The sequence below is a fragment of the Salvia hispanica genome, chromosome 3 (genome assembly GCF_023119035.1).
Source record: "Salvia hispanica cultivar TCC Black 2014 chromosome 3, UniMelb_Shisp_WGS_1.0, whole genome shotgun sequence".
Lineage (NCBI taxonomy): Eukaryota > Viridiplantae > Streptophyta > Magnoliopsida > Lamiales > Lamiaceae > Salvia > Salvia hispanica.
Window position 1 is genome coordinate 9,585,477 of NC_062967.1, and position 15,368 is coordinate 9,600,844.

Here is a 15,368-nt window from a genome sequence, read left to right on the forward strand (position 1 = left end):
AATCCATTTAGTAAATAGGTTGGGTGATCATTACCACCGATTTTCTCTGAACTACATGCAAGATCATTGAAATCACCAATTACTAGCCAAGGTACATCAAGACCAGGGTCAAGAGACTTCAATAGTTCCCAAGAAGCATGCCTACGAAATTTTTCTGGGTAGCCATAAAAACATGTCATTAACCACTCAAAACCATCATCCATATAAATTTTCACATTTACATAGTTATGAGAACTTGTAGTTACAACTATCTTGCTTGATAATCTACTCAAAACTGCAAGACCACCACTTCTACCTGTTCGGCTGACCCCGTACCCAAAATCAAAATGCAACTTCTTCCGTAGCTCTTCAATTTTCTTACTATCAACTAAAGTTTCAATAAGAAAAACCACATCCGGCTTGTACTGGCGTAGGAGATCGTCCAACGCTTGAACTGCCCGGAGGTTCCCGAGACTCCGACAGTTCCAACTTAGTATTTTCATGATGACTGGTCGGGTTGCACAAAGGCGCCCGCCAATGTAATTGTTGAACGAGTAAGTAACTCGCTAGAGACGGCTGTCGAGTCGATCTCAGTCGAAACTTCAGCGGTCGGTGAAACAGTTGTCCTTTGTCGTTTGAAGTTAGACAGAGGAGTGTTCTCACACGTAATCATATCATTCATATTGTGAGTTGTTGTTTTCTGAGAAGTTGTATTAGTACCTGGTTTACTGAATGATCATTCGAGTGGGCTTCCATCATTGTTGCGCAACCAGCTGCTCCTAGGTTGTTGTATTCGACGTGGTGTTGCCCTAAGGGAGCTGTCCCATTCGAACTCTCTGTTGTTACCATTCTCTTGAAGGCGTTCGGGGCACAGTTTTTCTCCGTGTCCAATGATACCACATAGGAAGCAAAAAAGAGGAAGGCGTTCATATCGGAATTTTGCAAACAAAGATGTGGTAGCAGTCACACGGATTTAATTCACCCCTTAATAAAGCCTTAATTTATCACGCAATTCAATTCGCAAGGAAGGATCCAAGGTTGTTGCTCTTGCAGACTCTGTCGAGGTGTAAACCACGAGGTTAGGTGCCAAGTTTCCTGTCCCGAACATCCTCTTCTTCTTATCGAGCTTTCCTCCACAAACATCCTTGATGAAGGATGAAGATGTCACTCAAATTTGGATTTTCTCCCTTTGTTGCTGCAATCGCTTGCACCATTGCCTAGATAATAACAAAATTATACGCATAACTAAAAACATTGAACTGCACCTCAAAAAACATATTACTTGAATAATTGATAACAAAGAACCAATATGACAAATTGTTCATGAAAACTTCTTCATTCCTATGCCTCTGACCTCTCATACCCCTTAAACCAGACCCCCCACCACTTCCCTGACCTCTCTTACCCCTGAATTGCAACAGTTGTTGGGACACCAATGGCTTTCCTGATTGTGCCCATGCAGTCCCTTGGTCAGGATAACTGGAAAATAGCTTGCTCTGATGGGCAGTTATATTGGTGGAGGCAAGTAATTTAAACCTTACATTGCAATCTTACAACCTTCGTGAATAGCACTAAGTCTCAAATACACATTTATCTTGATAGCTTTTGTTTATGATTTCTGGAAATTGTACTATTGTAGAATGTACTCTGGCTAATCCTATGTGGTCGATATGCTGAGCTGGAAAAAATGTAGTGTTCGGTGACATGTTGTTAAAATCTTATTATGTGGTAGTATATTTAGTATACTATCAATACTGTTTTTTTTTCTTGTGTTTTCACATGCAAATAGAACTTATGCTCCCCATATTCATTTTTGTTGCTGAATAAAGCAGACATCCTAAAAAACTTGATCTAATCAAACAAACAGCTTGCTTTACACATAACATTCCTATTACCAAAAAAGTTGAAATCATTCTAATCTCTTCTTCGCATTCAATCCCAATTCCTCTAATCCTCCTATTCACCTCCACTCACCACTAAAACTTGAAGTTGTAATAACCTTGGAGTTGTGTTCAACGGTAATTCCGTCAGTAAATAGCGCATTTTTTTAGTGGGTTATAGTAGGTTTCAATTAATAATATCTCAACCACTTATATTCAAATTTATATTCGTTCCATTTCTTTTTGAAAATGATATGAATTTTAATATAACGTCAATAACATAGAAAATAGATAAATATATCATAAATAAATAAATAAATTTGACTAAATTTTATGGAAAGGAAGAAAGTGTATGATCTTAATATGAATTTAACAATAATGCATGATAGTATGATGTTTAAGAAAAAGAAAAAGAAAAATAGTGAAGGTAGAAAATTAGTAATGGTCAATGGTAAAAGCATAAAATTAAGAAGATAAAATAAGAAATGGAACCAGATAATAGGATCAATCTAATTATACGATCAAATATAGAAGATTAACACTAAAAGTGAATAATCTTCAATTCCAACGTCACTACAATAAAATCGCTAGTTAGTGGCAGATTAATGTTATATAAAGTCGTAATTCAATAGCTTGTCACTAAAAATGTTTAGTGGCAGATTTGCGTCATTAAAATTACTAACCTGCCATGGTGGAAAATATAGGGTTGGTATATTCATATTAGTGACGGATAAATGTGTCACTAGTTAATGACTAAAGCTTTCCCATCACGTAACCGTCACTAGTTACTAAGTGATCAATCGTTGTTATTAATTTCGTCACTATTTTGGTACAATATACTGTATCGACCCAACCCAAGGCAGAAGGGTTTGTCCAGCCTAAAGGAGCTGAAATGTTGGAAGTGGAAGATTTAGCTGAAGGCTATTTCAATGATCTACCATCCAAGTTCTTCTTCAAGCAATGTGAAACTGCATCAGATCAACAAGTAAGATATAAAATGCACAGTTTCATTCATGGTATGGCCCGACTGATTTCCAGGGATATATGCTTCCACTTGAAACATGATGCGTCGAGTTGTTATCCTTTATTTGGGACTTCCTGTCATTTTTCATTGCTTAATGACAGCCAACAAACATTACTGTTGAAGGGGTCGATTCAGAATACAAGGTTGTTGACATTCATACTAATGAGTATTGATCATGTTTCAACAGAGATCGATTCCAAGTTATTCTCACATTTGAAGTGTTTGAAAGTCTTGGGATTGAGTGGTGCTAAACTAACTGTGCTTGTGGAGTCGATAAGCAAATTGGAGTATCTTCGCTACCTTAACCTCTCTGACAACCCGATTTCTCAACTTCCGCTCTCCATATGTAGCCTTTCTGCTTTTACAGATACCAAAGTTAAGAAATTGCCCCAACCTTACTAAGTTGCCGAAGCATATGAGTCGTTTTACAAATTTGCGACATGTTTTTCTGGATGAGGAAAAGATTCAACGCATGCCACCAGAATTTGGTAAAATAACTCAACTCCAGCATCTCTTAGTTTATGTCATTAGTAAGGACAGTGGTTGTGGCATTGTAGGGCTGAAGGACCTGAACTGCCTTAGGCGCTCGCTTCACATAAGAAATATTGAAGTTGTAAGTGCAAGCGAAGTCAGTGACGCGCCGTTAGGCATGAAGACACTCTTAGAGAAACTGGAACTTGAATGGACATCAGGTGAAGAAAACTCAGCACATGGTCAAGTGCTTGCAAATCTTCGGCCTTATGTAAATTTGAATGAGTTGTTCATCCGGAACTATTCTGGCACAGATTTATCCTTCTTGGTTAAGTGATTCTTCCTATCACTTTACAAGTGTTCGACTGGAAGGATTGCAATATTGTGACCGTCTTCCGTGTTTGGGAGAACTTCCTCCCCTCACATACTTTTCTGTGTCAGACATGCCTCGTTTGGAGTTGATAGACGATGAATTTTACGGTAAAAATGTTGTGCATGTGGTGAAGTTCCCTTCATTGAAGTGCTTTGTGATTGAAAATGTGTCAAAATTGACATAGTGGCAGAACAACCGCAGCGCAATGATATGTCATGTCTTGACACATTTACAGTTGTTGAGGGTCCACTGCTATCCAGTCTACCTAAAAAGCTTCAATCCTTTTTCCCACCTCACATGTTAGAAACTGCCCATCCCTTCAGCCTTGATGTTACGGGTAATCTCATCTTTCGTTATTAAAATATACTATTACTATATTTGAGAGGCTACAATGATTAATGTATATGCATGCAGGTATATTATGGGATTGTGCAAACATCTGGATTCGCACTTGTCTTTCTGTACACCCTTGTCACCTACTCTGGTCTCTCTGTGGACCATATTCAACACCTTAGTAACCTATTATTGTAATGTTTGTTAGTATATTTTATATGTTCAAACAACTCTTTCTTATGCACAATCGTGTTTAAAATCGACAGGGTGTTTAATAGTTGTAGGGTTATTCCTCTTTTTCGATTAGATTACAGATAAAGCATGGCACTGTGTATATTAATAATCACCCAAATTCAAATAAATTGCACAAGCGATATTGTAACCAACTAACCAAGAATATGAGATATATATACTCTCAGCTACACACGAGCTTCTACGCTTCCTCCAACCGTTTCAACTACCTTTCATAGCGAACTATAAAACTTTGTTCAATAGCTCCCAATATATCCAACACATAAAACTCAGGCAAGGAATTGAACCATAAATCATTCCTCGTAGCCGCATAATCGCAAATGAAGGGGGAAAAATGATGTCAATAAGCTCAGGCGATGGGGATTTGTGTGGCTGCTAACCTTCCACATAAAGGGCAAAGTGGTTTATTACACCAACCAAAGTATAATTTGGATTATATATTAGTAGTATGTTTATGTACAAATGAAATCAATCATAAGCATGAACTAATTATCTCAAGCGTTCGCATCCACTTTGGAAAATAAAAAATCACCTATGTTTGAAATCAAATATATTTGGTTCACACTCGTTCAGAAATCAAATATATCAGCCATTATTAATATTAAAGTGAATTACTAGTAACATATTTGAAATTGTATTCATGTCCATTTTAAATACTATCAAATATACAAGGCTTTATTTTTTAAATGGGTGCCATGCATAAATTTGCTTTCCTAAATAGAGAGTTCTTGTTTAAAATTTTGAAATTGTGACAAGCACATCCCATAATACATCACATAAAAGACGTATATATTGGTCAAATGGTGGTTCATGACCCCTAAACATATGTGAATAGCCTAATTTTAAAAAAATAATTAAATTACATATAACATAAAATATAAATTTAGTATTGGGGAAAATTACCCAAAAAGTCATAAACTTTGGGTAAAGTTTGGTTTTTCCCACAAATTATAAAAGTTGCGCCTAAAATCACGAACTTTATCGAATCGTGCAAATTTCCCAAACTATCAACCTGACGACATATTTCCGTTAAAAACTTATCCCACGTGGCATGGCGGAGGCGTGACTTGGCAAAAATTTTTACTGGGCATAAAACGACGTCGTTTTATGGTTTTTTTTTTATGTTAAATCTTCTTTATACGTAGCCGATTTCATCCCTAAACTGTTTGACGACGATTTCACTCTTGTCGATTACGTTTTCCATCAATTGAATTGGGGTTGCGCTTTCGAAATCAGCCAAAAAGAGGTTATATTACTTGAGTTTAGGGTTAAGCCAGAAATTTTGCCAAGTCATGCCTTCGGCATGCCACGTGGGATAAGTTTTTAACGGAAATATGCCACTAGGTCTGGTAGTTTGGAAATTTGCACGATCCGATAAAGTTCGTGACTTTAGGTGCAACTTTTATAGTTTGTGGGAAAAATCAAACTTTCCCCAAAGTTCGTGACTTTTTAGGCAATTTACCTAAAAACAAATTAAACTTATGAATATAATAATCGTAATGCTTATAGCACCATAATCCAAAACTAAGACTAAATCTACACCCTTGGATTTTGAAATGAGTGGATGAGATTAAAGCTCACAAATTTCAATAAATAGTAGACAAAATATCAATAAAAGGGTAATATCGTCATTATGTTATCATATGATAATTTTCGTGGGTGTTTTTTGTTATCAACATAGTGTATTACAAATATCAACAATATGACATAAGAATATCAACACAAGGAAAAGAAAATATAAACACATTTTTATTGATGTTTTACCTACATTATATTGAGATTTTGCATATACTATATTGAGATTTTTTTTGCATTTTTTGATAAAATCTGCTTATCAACATATATTATAATATAATTTATCAAATTTCATCACTCGAACATCGTTGGAACATATGCAATTGAAATCTCGTTGAAATCCTTATAAAATTATCTTTAATTTAATATATTTTTTATGTAAAAATAATTTAAATCAAGAGAATTGCATTAATTTAAAGTTTTGAGATGATTTTGATGAGAGAGAATTGACATTAATATCCTTTAAGTTTATTTAATAATTTTTTTAAATTAAAAAAATCTAATCTATGGTATTATTTCAACTGTCAAATCTCCTAATCTAATGATTAAATTTTTATCTTAATTTATAATTGCTAATTAATTACAGTAGTAATTAATCCTTCTAATCTAATAAGTAAAATTTGATCTTAATATAATATGTAATTACTAATTAATTAGCGATTGATTACTCCCTAGATGTAGGTAAAGTTGCGAGTAAAAAAAAAAATATACTACAAAGTTGGGCAGATAAAATGAGGAGAATAATTAAGCCCAAACCAAAGGGTAAATTAAGCCCAATAACTAGGATTCATAATATAGTTTCAATTTGGTTGGCTTCATTTCATTTCGCAATTTCAATGGCGTCTTCTTCTCTCCTACTCTCGCCTCTCTCATCCACTACTTCCTTAGACAACCGTGAGCAGGCCGCGACCTCTGCTTTTCTGCACAATCCCAAGCTACTATTCGCAGCTAAGACCCGTAAAACCGCGATTCGGAGATGCGGATTCAAGTCTCCGGAAGCTCGCAAATCTCTCGACCATATACCCAAACAGTTTCGCCAGGAAAATCTCAAAGATGGCTGTATGTGATGCTCTTCTCTCACCTCCTTTTCCATATTTTTTGTTTTTATTTTTATTTCTGGCGTATTGTCTTGCTTGGTAGCTTTTGTGGGAGCTTCATTGGTAATCCTTGTTCGTTGGAGATTTTTGGGGATTTTTTGAATTCGGAGGCGTGTCTTTGTGTGTGTGTGTGTGGAGAAGAAAGAACTAGCGTATGTTATGAAGATTTTATATGTATGAAGTAGCTGATTCTTACAGATTTTCCCCCTTTTGCTTTCCTCGTGCATCGTGCTCTAATCTTTTTTCGAAATTGCAACCGCTAATGAAGCTAAGTGTGAAAGAGAAGATGATGTTTACATATCAATAAACGTAATCCAACCTTAGTTAAATGTATTAGCTTTCCAATTGGATAATGGCAAGTTATTCACATATTAATTTACTGCTAACAGTGTCAATGCTATCTGGTTGCTGCGTAAGCCTACTCTGAGGAAGGACGTTATTTATAGCTAGGTCTTCTGAGCAGCAAACGCGCTATTTGATGAGATCATCTGTGGTTATTTTCATTTGAGATAGAATAAATTTAGGATAAGTTTGATTTCTATTCCCTAAGTGTAAAGACTGATCCATAGAGTTCAGACCTTGACATATTAGAGCAGAGTGTGCCCTCAGAATCAGTTACTAACATTTCCAATACTGGTTAGTTTTGGTTTGAATTTAGCATTTAGGTAGTAACTTGTGATTAATCGATTAGTTAAATGAAGCTTTTAGATGTTAAGACTTAAGACAATAATGATCAGACACATGAGGTCATGTTTTTCTTTTTGTCTATGTGTAGTATTACAGTACTGTACACTCTTTTTGGTTGAGTTCTTTATTTTTGAAATTTGAATTACTTCATCATACTATGCTTTGTTGAACAAGCTTTTATATTGCATCAAAATGCCTCAAGAATTTTGCAGCCTGTAACTGAGGTACCATCTCTTTTGTAGTGATGGAAAATTACAAGAATGCGCCTCAGTATCTATATGGCCTTTCACCATCGCAGATGGATATGTTCATGACAGAAGATAACCCTGTCCGTCGACAGTCAGAAAAAGTCACAGAGGTACAAATCTCTGTGTTTTCGCAACACCATATATGTGATACCTCTTTCCTTTCCTTGTTCTTTTCGCTGTATTGCATCATATGGCTGCAATTTGCAAGTATCATAGTTATACGGTATGAGGAAACAATTTTTGCTGCTTGAGGAATCTTTCCCCAAGAGAATACTGATTAGTTTTTGCTTATTTAGGAAAGCATTTCATCAGCCTGCAATTACTTGAATAATGGTGGAATGTGGAGCACAACTGGCATGAATGAAAGAGGACCCTCTAAGTATAGCATGAGTGTAAGCATGTACCGCGGAGGGGCCAGAGGAGCTGGAAGGCCTAGAACAGCTCCTCCTGATTTGCCATCTTTGCTATTGGATGCCCGGATCGTCTATCTGGGGATGCCGGTAGTGGAGCTCTTGCTTTACTGACCTTGTACACAATACTTGATTCTTTCAAAGTCACATTTCTTTATTCTTACTGTTTGATTCTGTTTGATGCAGATAGTACCAGCTGTTACCGAGCTTCTTGTTGCTCAATTTATGTGGTTGGATTATGACAGCTCAACAAAGCCAATATATCTATATATCAACTCTTCTGGCACCCAGGTAATCAATAATCACCTGATATAATTTGTTTTTCTGTACATGTGCACAAACCCAATTGTCTCGCATGCACTAGTACTCCATATATATATTTTATAATCTTACATTTTTCTCTTCTGGCCTTGTTTGTTTTCCCAGAATGAGAAGATGGAGACTGTTGGATCTGAAACTGAGGCCTATGCAATTGCTGACACTATGGCTGTAAGCTCCTGATTATAAATAATGACTTAAGTTTATCAGTTGACAGTAAGCTTCATGATCCAACTGTGGAGAGACTGCCTCTTATAATTGTTTTGTTGGAGTCTGGTGTTTGACATTTTCGTCCAACTGTTCTGTCATTAGTATTGCAAAGCAGATGTCTACACTGTGAATTGTGGAATGGCATACGGACAAGCAGCAATGCTTCTTTCTCTTGGAGCAGAAGGCTATCGCGGATTACAGCCAAACTCATCCAGTAAGATATGACCTGTATATATCACTCTGCTTTTTGTTGAGATATTTAGATCTCATATTATGATAGTAATGGTGCATTGTGCTTCAGAGAACCTTTTTCTTATTAGTACTACTTTTCTGGGGTAGTTCGTCATAAGCTTATCTCTCATTCTCTAGGATATCATGGACTAACACAATATATAATGCGAGTTGATAGATTAATGAAGTGAATGATATATCGTTGGTGTATTTTGAAGTCCCTAATGATTGATTATCTATGAAGCTAGCTCCTTTTCTGCTCGAGAAAAATATTTTATATGGCTTGCTTTTTATCTTTGCCTGGGGCCAACCTTATTACCCTCAACCACTAAGAGGAAGAACATGCTACTCTCTGTTGCTACTGATTAAACACATGAGTTTTCCAGCTTTTTGAGTTTGTTTCTTGGTTGTTTGGATCCTGCTGGTTTTTGGGAAACATTTTCAATTTTTCTACTATCATTTAAGGCACAATGGCAATGCCATAGGAAACTGCTTGTGCTTTGCCTACTGAATTGGCTTTGATAGTTGATTTGTTTGGTGCTTTGGTGACTTGTAGATTCCATGCTCATCGTAAACTTGTGGGTTTTTGGTTTTTACGGTTTTGCTTCTTGCTGCAGCAAAACTGTACCTTCCAAAAGTAAATAGATCGAGTGGAGCTGTCATTGACATGTGGATTAAGGTATCTCTCTCTCTCTCTCTCTCTCTCTGTGTGATAGCTTGTTGCATCCTTAAGGTTATGTCTTCTATGTCTCCTCAGGCAAAAGAACTAGAGGCAAACACGGAATATTACCTCGAACTCTTAGCCAAAGGAATAGGAAAACCAAAGGAGGAGATTGAGAAAGACATCCAACGCCCAAAATATTTCCAAGCACAAGAGGCCATTGACTATGGCATTGCTGACAAGATCATTACTTCTCAGGATTCCGCCTTTGAGAAACGGGTAACATATTCATAACTTTATGTTTTGGTGTGCATAGTTTTTAACTGCCTCTAGAAAACACACCATTTTGTTCTAACAATGAGTTCCCTTGTCAGAACTATGAAGAATTGTTGGCACAATCGAAAGCAATGAGAAGAGCTGGAGCTGGTCCTCAAGCAGCTCCATCAGGGTTTAGATAAACTTGTGAGATTTTTGTGGCAAGGTTGGCATGCCCTTGCTATTCTGAATCAATGTCTCATGATGTGCTGCTAGCCATTTATATATTGCGTGGTACTTCAGGAAAAGCATACACTATGCACAAGTGAGGTGCTTCAATGCTCATCCACTTCATGGCTATGCACAAGACAAGTGTAGTGTGATTTAATGCTCATCCTTTTCAACTGTTGTATACTGGGACGAAGAAAAAAAATACAGAAACTTGAAGTATAGAAAGAAATGTTTTGGTCTGACTCTGAACAACGTGTGTTTCAATTTTGCCAATTCATTTGCAATACTTGAAGCGGGGAACACATTTTCGCTGGTTTTCTGTTAACAAAAAATCTACTATTACATTTGTATTTGAATTTTAAAGTGATGATCGTTAATTAGAATGTCTAAATTTACTCCTGCTCGTACTAAATCTTTTTAGCAACATGGGGTCTGGGTTGGGATGTAGGGGCTGGATCGAATCTTGCTGCAACAGCAGCAGCCTACTTTCGTTTTTACTAAAATCATCTGTTCAATTGTATTTCGAGTATGCTACAAAACAAATACTATCAGACATAGTCATCCCATAAAAACTAGTCATCATTGAGTAAATGATTTCAAATAAGGTCCTCGATCTCAGCTAAAATTTGAACACAGTACAAGCAACTTCAGTCTTGCCCAACTCATGTGATCATTTGGGAAGCATTTTCGGCTTTGGCTTGACTTCTACTTCGTTTACGCTGCGGACAAAGATGGCATCTGGCTCGTGGCTACAAATGTGATCAAAGTAAGAAATTAAGATGCATTAGAACAGAGAGACAGTGGTAGAGGGAGAGAGGATTCTCACACTTTATCTCCTTCATATGTGTAACTAGAAGCAACAGCCAGCAGTCTACCGTCTCTGCTAAAGGACAATGCTGCAATACTTGTCGGGTACTTCGTATACTTCACAATGTGACCAAATAGTAGCAGATAAGAGGAACTTAGCAATCATGTATTTTGAAACATGGCAACCGAAGTTAAAAATTAGAATTAGCATCTTCTACCTGATAAAGCCTTTTCTTGTTGTTTCCATCCCACATGTTAACATAACCATCACAACCTCCAGTAGCAAAGGTACCATAGCTACATGCAGCATTATTAAGTAAGAAATACTATGAACAGAAGTTAGATACCACCAACAATGACCTTAATTCATCACTAATCAAGCTTCTTTTCAGGTGGACATATCTGAAATCTACAGAAATTCACAGATTGGCCAATACAACATGCTTTAATTTAAAAGCACCACAAAACATTATTGGTTTAACTTCAATATTGTTCCTCTCATAAGTTTACCCTTCTCCTAATATATAGTGCATGATGACAGCAGTTTATACTCTTATGCTCTAAACTTTCAAGATATTAACTTTATCGACAGCCTCAGCCTTATTAAGATTAAGATGAAGTCAGATGTACTGATCCAGGACCACAAATAAAAATAAAAAAACTTACATAGGGTGAAATGCAATGGCATTCACAGGGTATACAATATCTCTTCCTGCTTCAGACTTCCTATGGCACTTGAATGCATACCTGCAGATGAGAAAATTAACTAGAGAATTATGAAACAGTTAAAATTCTGCAGTTAGGTTACACTTCAATTAAGTTTACACACTTCCAGGATAAAACATTGTCACAAAAGACTGATTCATAATTGGTTAACATTTTATAAAGAAAATGGAAAATTGATACAAAGTAGACATCGAAAGAAAGTTAACATAGAAATTTTCACCCAAAGTTATATTATCATCATGTCATGTAGTTTTTCAGGAAGTTTTTTCCTACTTCCACATCGTCAAGTATGGGGTGGTTAATAATACATACTTTTTAGATTGGCCAGTCTCTGACAGGTCAAAAAATTCCATGGCTACTCGTCCTTCAACACTACTAAGAGCATAACCTGGAAAACATAAACTTAGAATCAAATGAACAGATATGGGATGACAATTTCCAGAATGGAGTATTATCTACAAACTTAATGTAGAAAATCTTAGCTGAACCAAGTATCTTTTCCCTGTGGGATTTAAACTAACAAGGTAGCATAATTTCATCATTCAAAAAGCAGCACCTGTCCCATTAGGATAACATCGGACACATCTCGTTTGGTATTTCAAAGAAGATTCCCTCCGTTGCTCAGGTTGAGACATGTTTCGAAGATCATACACATTTACATGCCTTCCAGCAGTAGCAACCACTAAGCGATTTCCAACAACAGACATAGAATAAACACGCTCAGGTTGAGTATATGTTCCAACAGAGCGATCCTGGCCACTGGAACTTCTTGGATCCCAGCACTTCAAGGTTTTGTCCCAGCTACCCGTAATAACTTGACCTAAAACAAGATAATGTAAAAATAGTAGACCAATTCAGAAAAAAATGACCATAAAATGTTGTCTACAAGGATAACAATGTGGATCAGAATAAAAGTGGAAATAACCTTCTAACGGTATGATCGGCAGAAGCACTAAACCCTGAGGTATCGTCATGGAAGCAACAATCCAGTACAGCGCCGCCGTGCATAAACTCCCCTCTGAGAGCATTGGCACTAGCATCATACAACCGAACACTCTGATAACCAACCATAACGATAAGGAAAAATAAATTAAATCGAGAAATCAGAACGGAGATGTTCAAAATTAGAGTTAGCATTCTAAGACTAAAAACTAAAATAAAACTAAAAACCTTATCCCATGAGGAAACAAGGAGGTGGTCACTGTGGTTGGAGAATCGGAGGTTAGAAATTCCGTCGGTCGGAGGGCTCAATAGCTCCCTTCCCGTCGACGGTGGTGGCGCCGAGGCCATGATTACCGCAATTCAGCTCCTTGTGGGTTCGGCGGAGAGAAATGCGAAGGTGATCTGATGAATGATAATTTTAGGGGGGAGGAGGGAGAGGAAAGAAAGGCGGAGGAATGAGGTATTCAAATTCAAATCTACAAGAGCGAAGCCGTGAATCCGTTTACGATTTTGGGTTGGGCGATTTTCTTTGGATTACGATATTCAAATTCGTCCAACTTTTTTTCATGTTATTTTGAAGATTTTGATTTATAATATTATGTTTACTAGCTTTGGGTTCTTAATTTTATGAATTGGTTCAAATTTTTTCTGTAAAATGATGGTATCGTTTAATTTAACAGTTAAACTGATTTTAATTTAAATATTAGGCTAAAGTTATTTTTAGTTCTAAATATATGAAATTTTTATGGTTTTTTTCCTACGCATTGAACAAATAACTATTTTGGTGCAAGCAATATGTACGCGGTTCAGGTTTGAATTTCATATCTTGCCAAAAATTGATGAAGTTGTAAAATTTGTAGTACTCCAATGTTGGAGTTTTTCATCGCGATATACAACTAATGACTTCAACCCAGAGTTTAGCTTATACTGATGGTGAAGGGCGGTGAAATATAAGAGGTTTTAAAATCCATCATTCAAGCTTCAAAACTCAAAAGCTCTCACAATGTCGGGCCATGAGATCATGCGTCGACAACGAATTTCAAAGGTGAAGCTAAGCTAATGTTGACAACCTTCAATCAATGGATGCCAGCAAGCAATGCCTTCTATTCTCATAATTGGTAATTCCAATAGCATCCGATCAACGAATGTTGCAACCGACTAAGTCGAAAACGGTGGTCGGGGTTATCGAAGACGGTGGTGGCAAATTATGAAGAGTTAAGGTATGAGGGCATAAACCTTAATTTTGAAAAATATTAGAATTTCAAATTTATTTTGATTTTTTTTATAAATTTAAAAATTAGCTAACAAGATTAATTGTTTATTACTAATGTCCTAAAATTTGAAGAGAAACGATATCGTATGTGTGAAATTATTCTCTGTCTTTGCCTCCAAAGTGTATCTCACTTGACGTACAATTTCATCGTACAATTATTCTCTGTCACTTGACGTACAATTTTAAAGTGTGTGAAATTATTCTTTGTTTGGTTGTCATTCCACTGCATCTCCGACTAAGTTGATCGATTAGTCAATCAGAAATCACCCTATTAGACATATTCATTAGAGCGTCTCCGGTGGCGCCCCTCCCACTAGGACTTCCACTAGGACTTCCCACAAAAACTTTCTGTCACATCATCACTAGGACTTTCCATTTACTGCCACATCACTAGGACTTCCCATGCACTAGGACTTCCCACTAGGACATCCACTAGGACTTCCCGCAATTATTCAATTTACGGACTTTTTTATTTACGGAATTAAAATGTCGACGAGGAATACGCGAAAATTCAACAAGCCCTATTTATAAAGTTTTAAAATATATATATATATAAAAAAATAAAAAAAATCCGGACGTCCGACCTTGCCACTGTGGCGGACATCCGCCCGCCCATAGGTCGGACGTCCGAGCTCATCCGACAGGCGTGGGCGCCCTTCTTCTTCACTACGGCGGACGTCCGATCGGACGTCGGCGACGTCCTACCGCGACGTCCGCCATTGGAGACACTCTAAATATAAGCACTTATGTACATATTTTAGGATGCTTTGTTAACAATAATGAAAATTTGATTTCTTACTAATTGTTTAAATGTTTAGAATGCTATAGGTATCTAATGTTTTGTTATAAAATTTACTTCATTCAATTTACGCTACATTAGTTTTTATAAATACAATATAGTTAATTCAAACTCTATTTGAAAAAATATTGACATAAATCATTTTAGGATGCTTTGTTAACAATAATGAAAATTTGATTTCTTACTTATTGTTTAAATGTTTAGAATGCTATAGGTATCTAATGTTTTGTTATAAAATTTACTTCATTCAAGTTATGTTACATTAGTTTTTTTAAATACAATATAGTTAATTCAAACTCTATTTGAAAAAATATCGACATAAAACAACACTATATTAATATTATTTGTTAACTTGTAACACGAACACGATACTATACTAATACTAAGTGCTCCATTAGATTATATCTCAACGTGTAACACGAACACGACACGAAATTTTCGTGTCGTTATCATGTCGACATGATAAGGACACGAATCCAATAAGCTTTGACACATACCTATTAATTTCGTGTGGGTTCGTGTCGTGCCAAAAATTGTCAGCCGTAGTTTCCAATCCTATATTGACAAAAGAGGGGAAAATTTTCTG

At 36.4% G+C, this 15,368-nt stretch overlaps 1 protein-coding gene and 1 pseudogene across 2 annotated transcripts; one reads left to right on the forward strand and one right to left on the reverse strand.

Moving 5' to 3' along the window:
- The first annotated feature begins 6,690 nt into the window (after positions 1-6,690).
- LOC125214089 (ATP-dependent Clp protease proteolytic subunit-related protein 1, chloroplastic) lies at positions 6,691-10,484 on the forward strand. Of its 2 annotated transcripts, XM_048114968.1 has the most exons (10): positions 6,691-6,946; positions 7,914-8,029; positions 8,216-8,419; positions 8,516-8,620; positions 8,756-8,818; positions 8,960-9,071; positions 9,706-9,767; positions 9,846-10,028; positions 10,124-10,230; positions 10,308-10,484. In XM_048114968.1, the coding sequence occupies exons 1-9, from the start codon at positions 6,724-6,726 to the stop codon at positions 10,205-10,207; spliced, it is 1,152 nt and encodes a 383-aa protein (XP_047970925.1). In that variant the 5' UTR covers positions 6,691-6,723; the 3' UTR covers positions 10,208-10,230; positions 10,308-10,484. The 2 variants fall into 2 exon arrangements, with proteins under 2 accessions (XP_047970925.1, XP_047970924.1); XM_048114967.1 differs by having other exon boundaries at positions 10,124-10,484.
- A 242-nt stretch (positions 10,485-10,726) lies between these two features.
- On the reverse strand, positions 10,727-13,283 carry LOC125214090 (annotated as a pseudogene).
- Between the last annotated feature and the right edge of the window lie 2,085 nt (positions 13,284-15,368).

What these genes read in the sequence shown, in the direction of transcription:
- LOC125214089 (XM_048114967.1), top strand. Translation starts at nt 6,724, where the DNA reads ATGGCGTCTTCTTCTCTCCTACTCTCGCCTCTCTCATCCACTACTTCC. An exon ending in AGTCAGAAAAAGTCACAGAG is followed by an intron (nt 8,030 to 8,215) that starts GTACAAATCTCT and finishes TTGCTTATTTAG; the next exon opens with GAAAGCATTTCATCAGCCTG. An exon ending in TCAACTCTTCTGGCACCCAG is followed by an intron (nt 8,621 to 8,755) that starts GTAATCAATAAT and finishes TTGTTTTCCCAG; the next exon opens with AATGAGAAGATGGAGACTGT.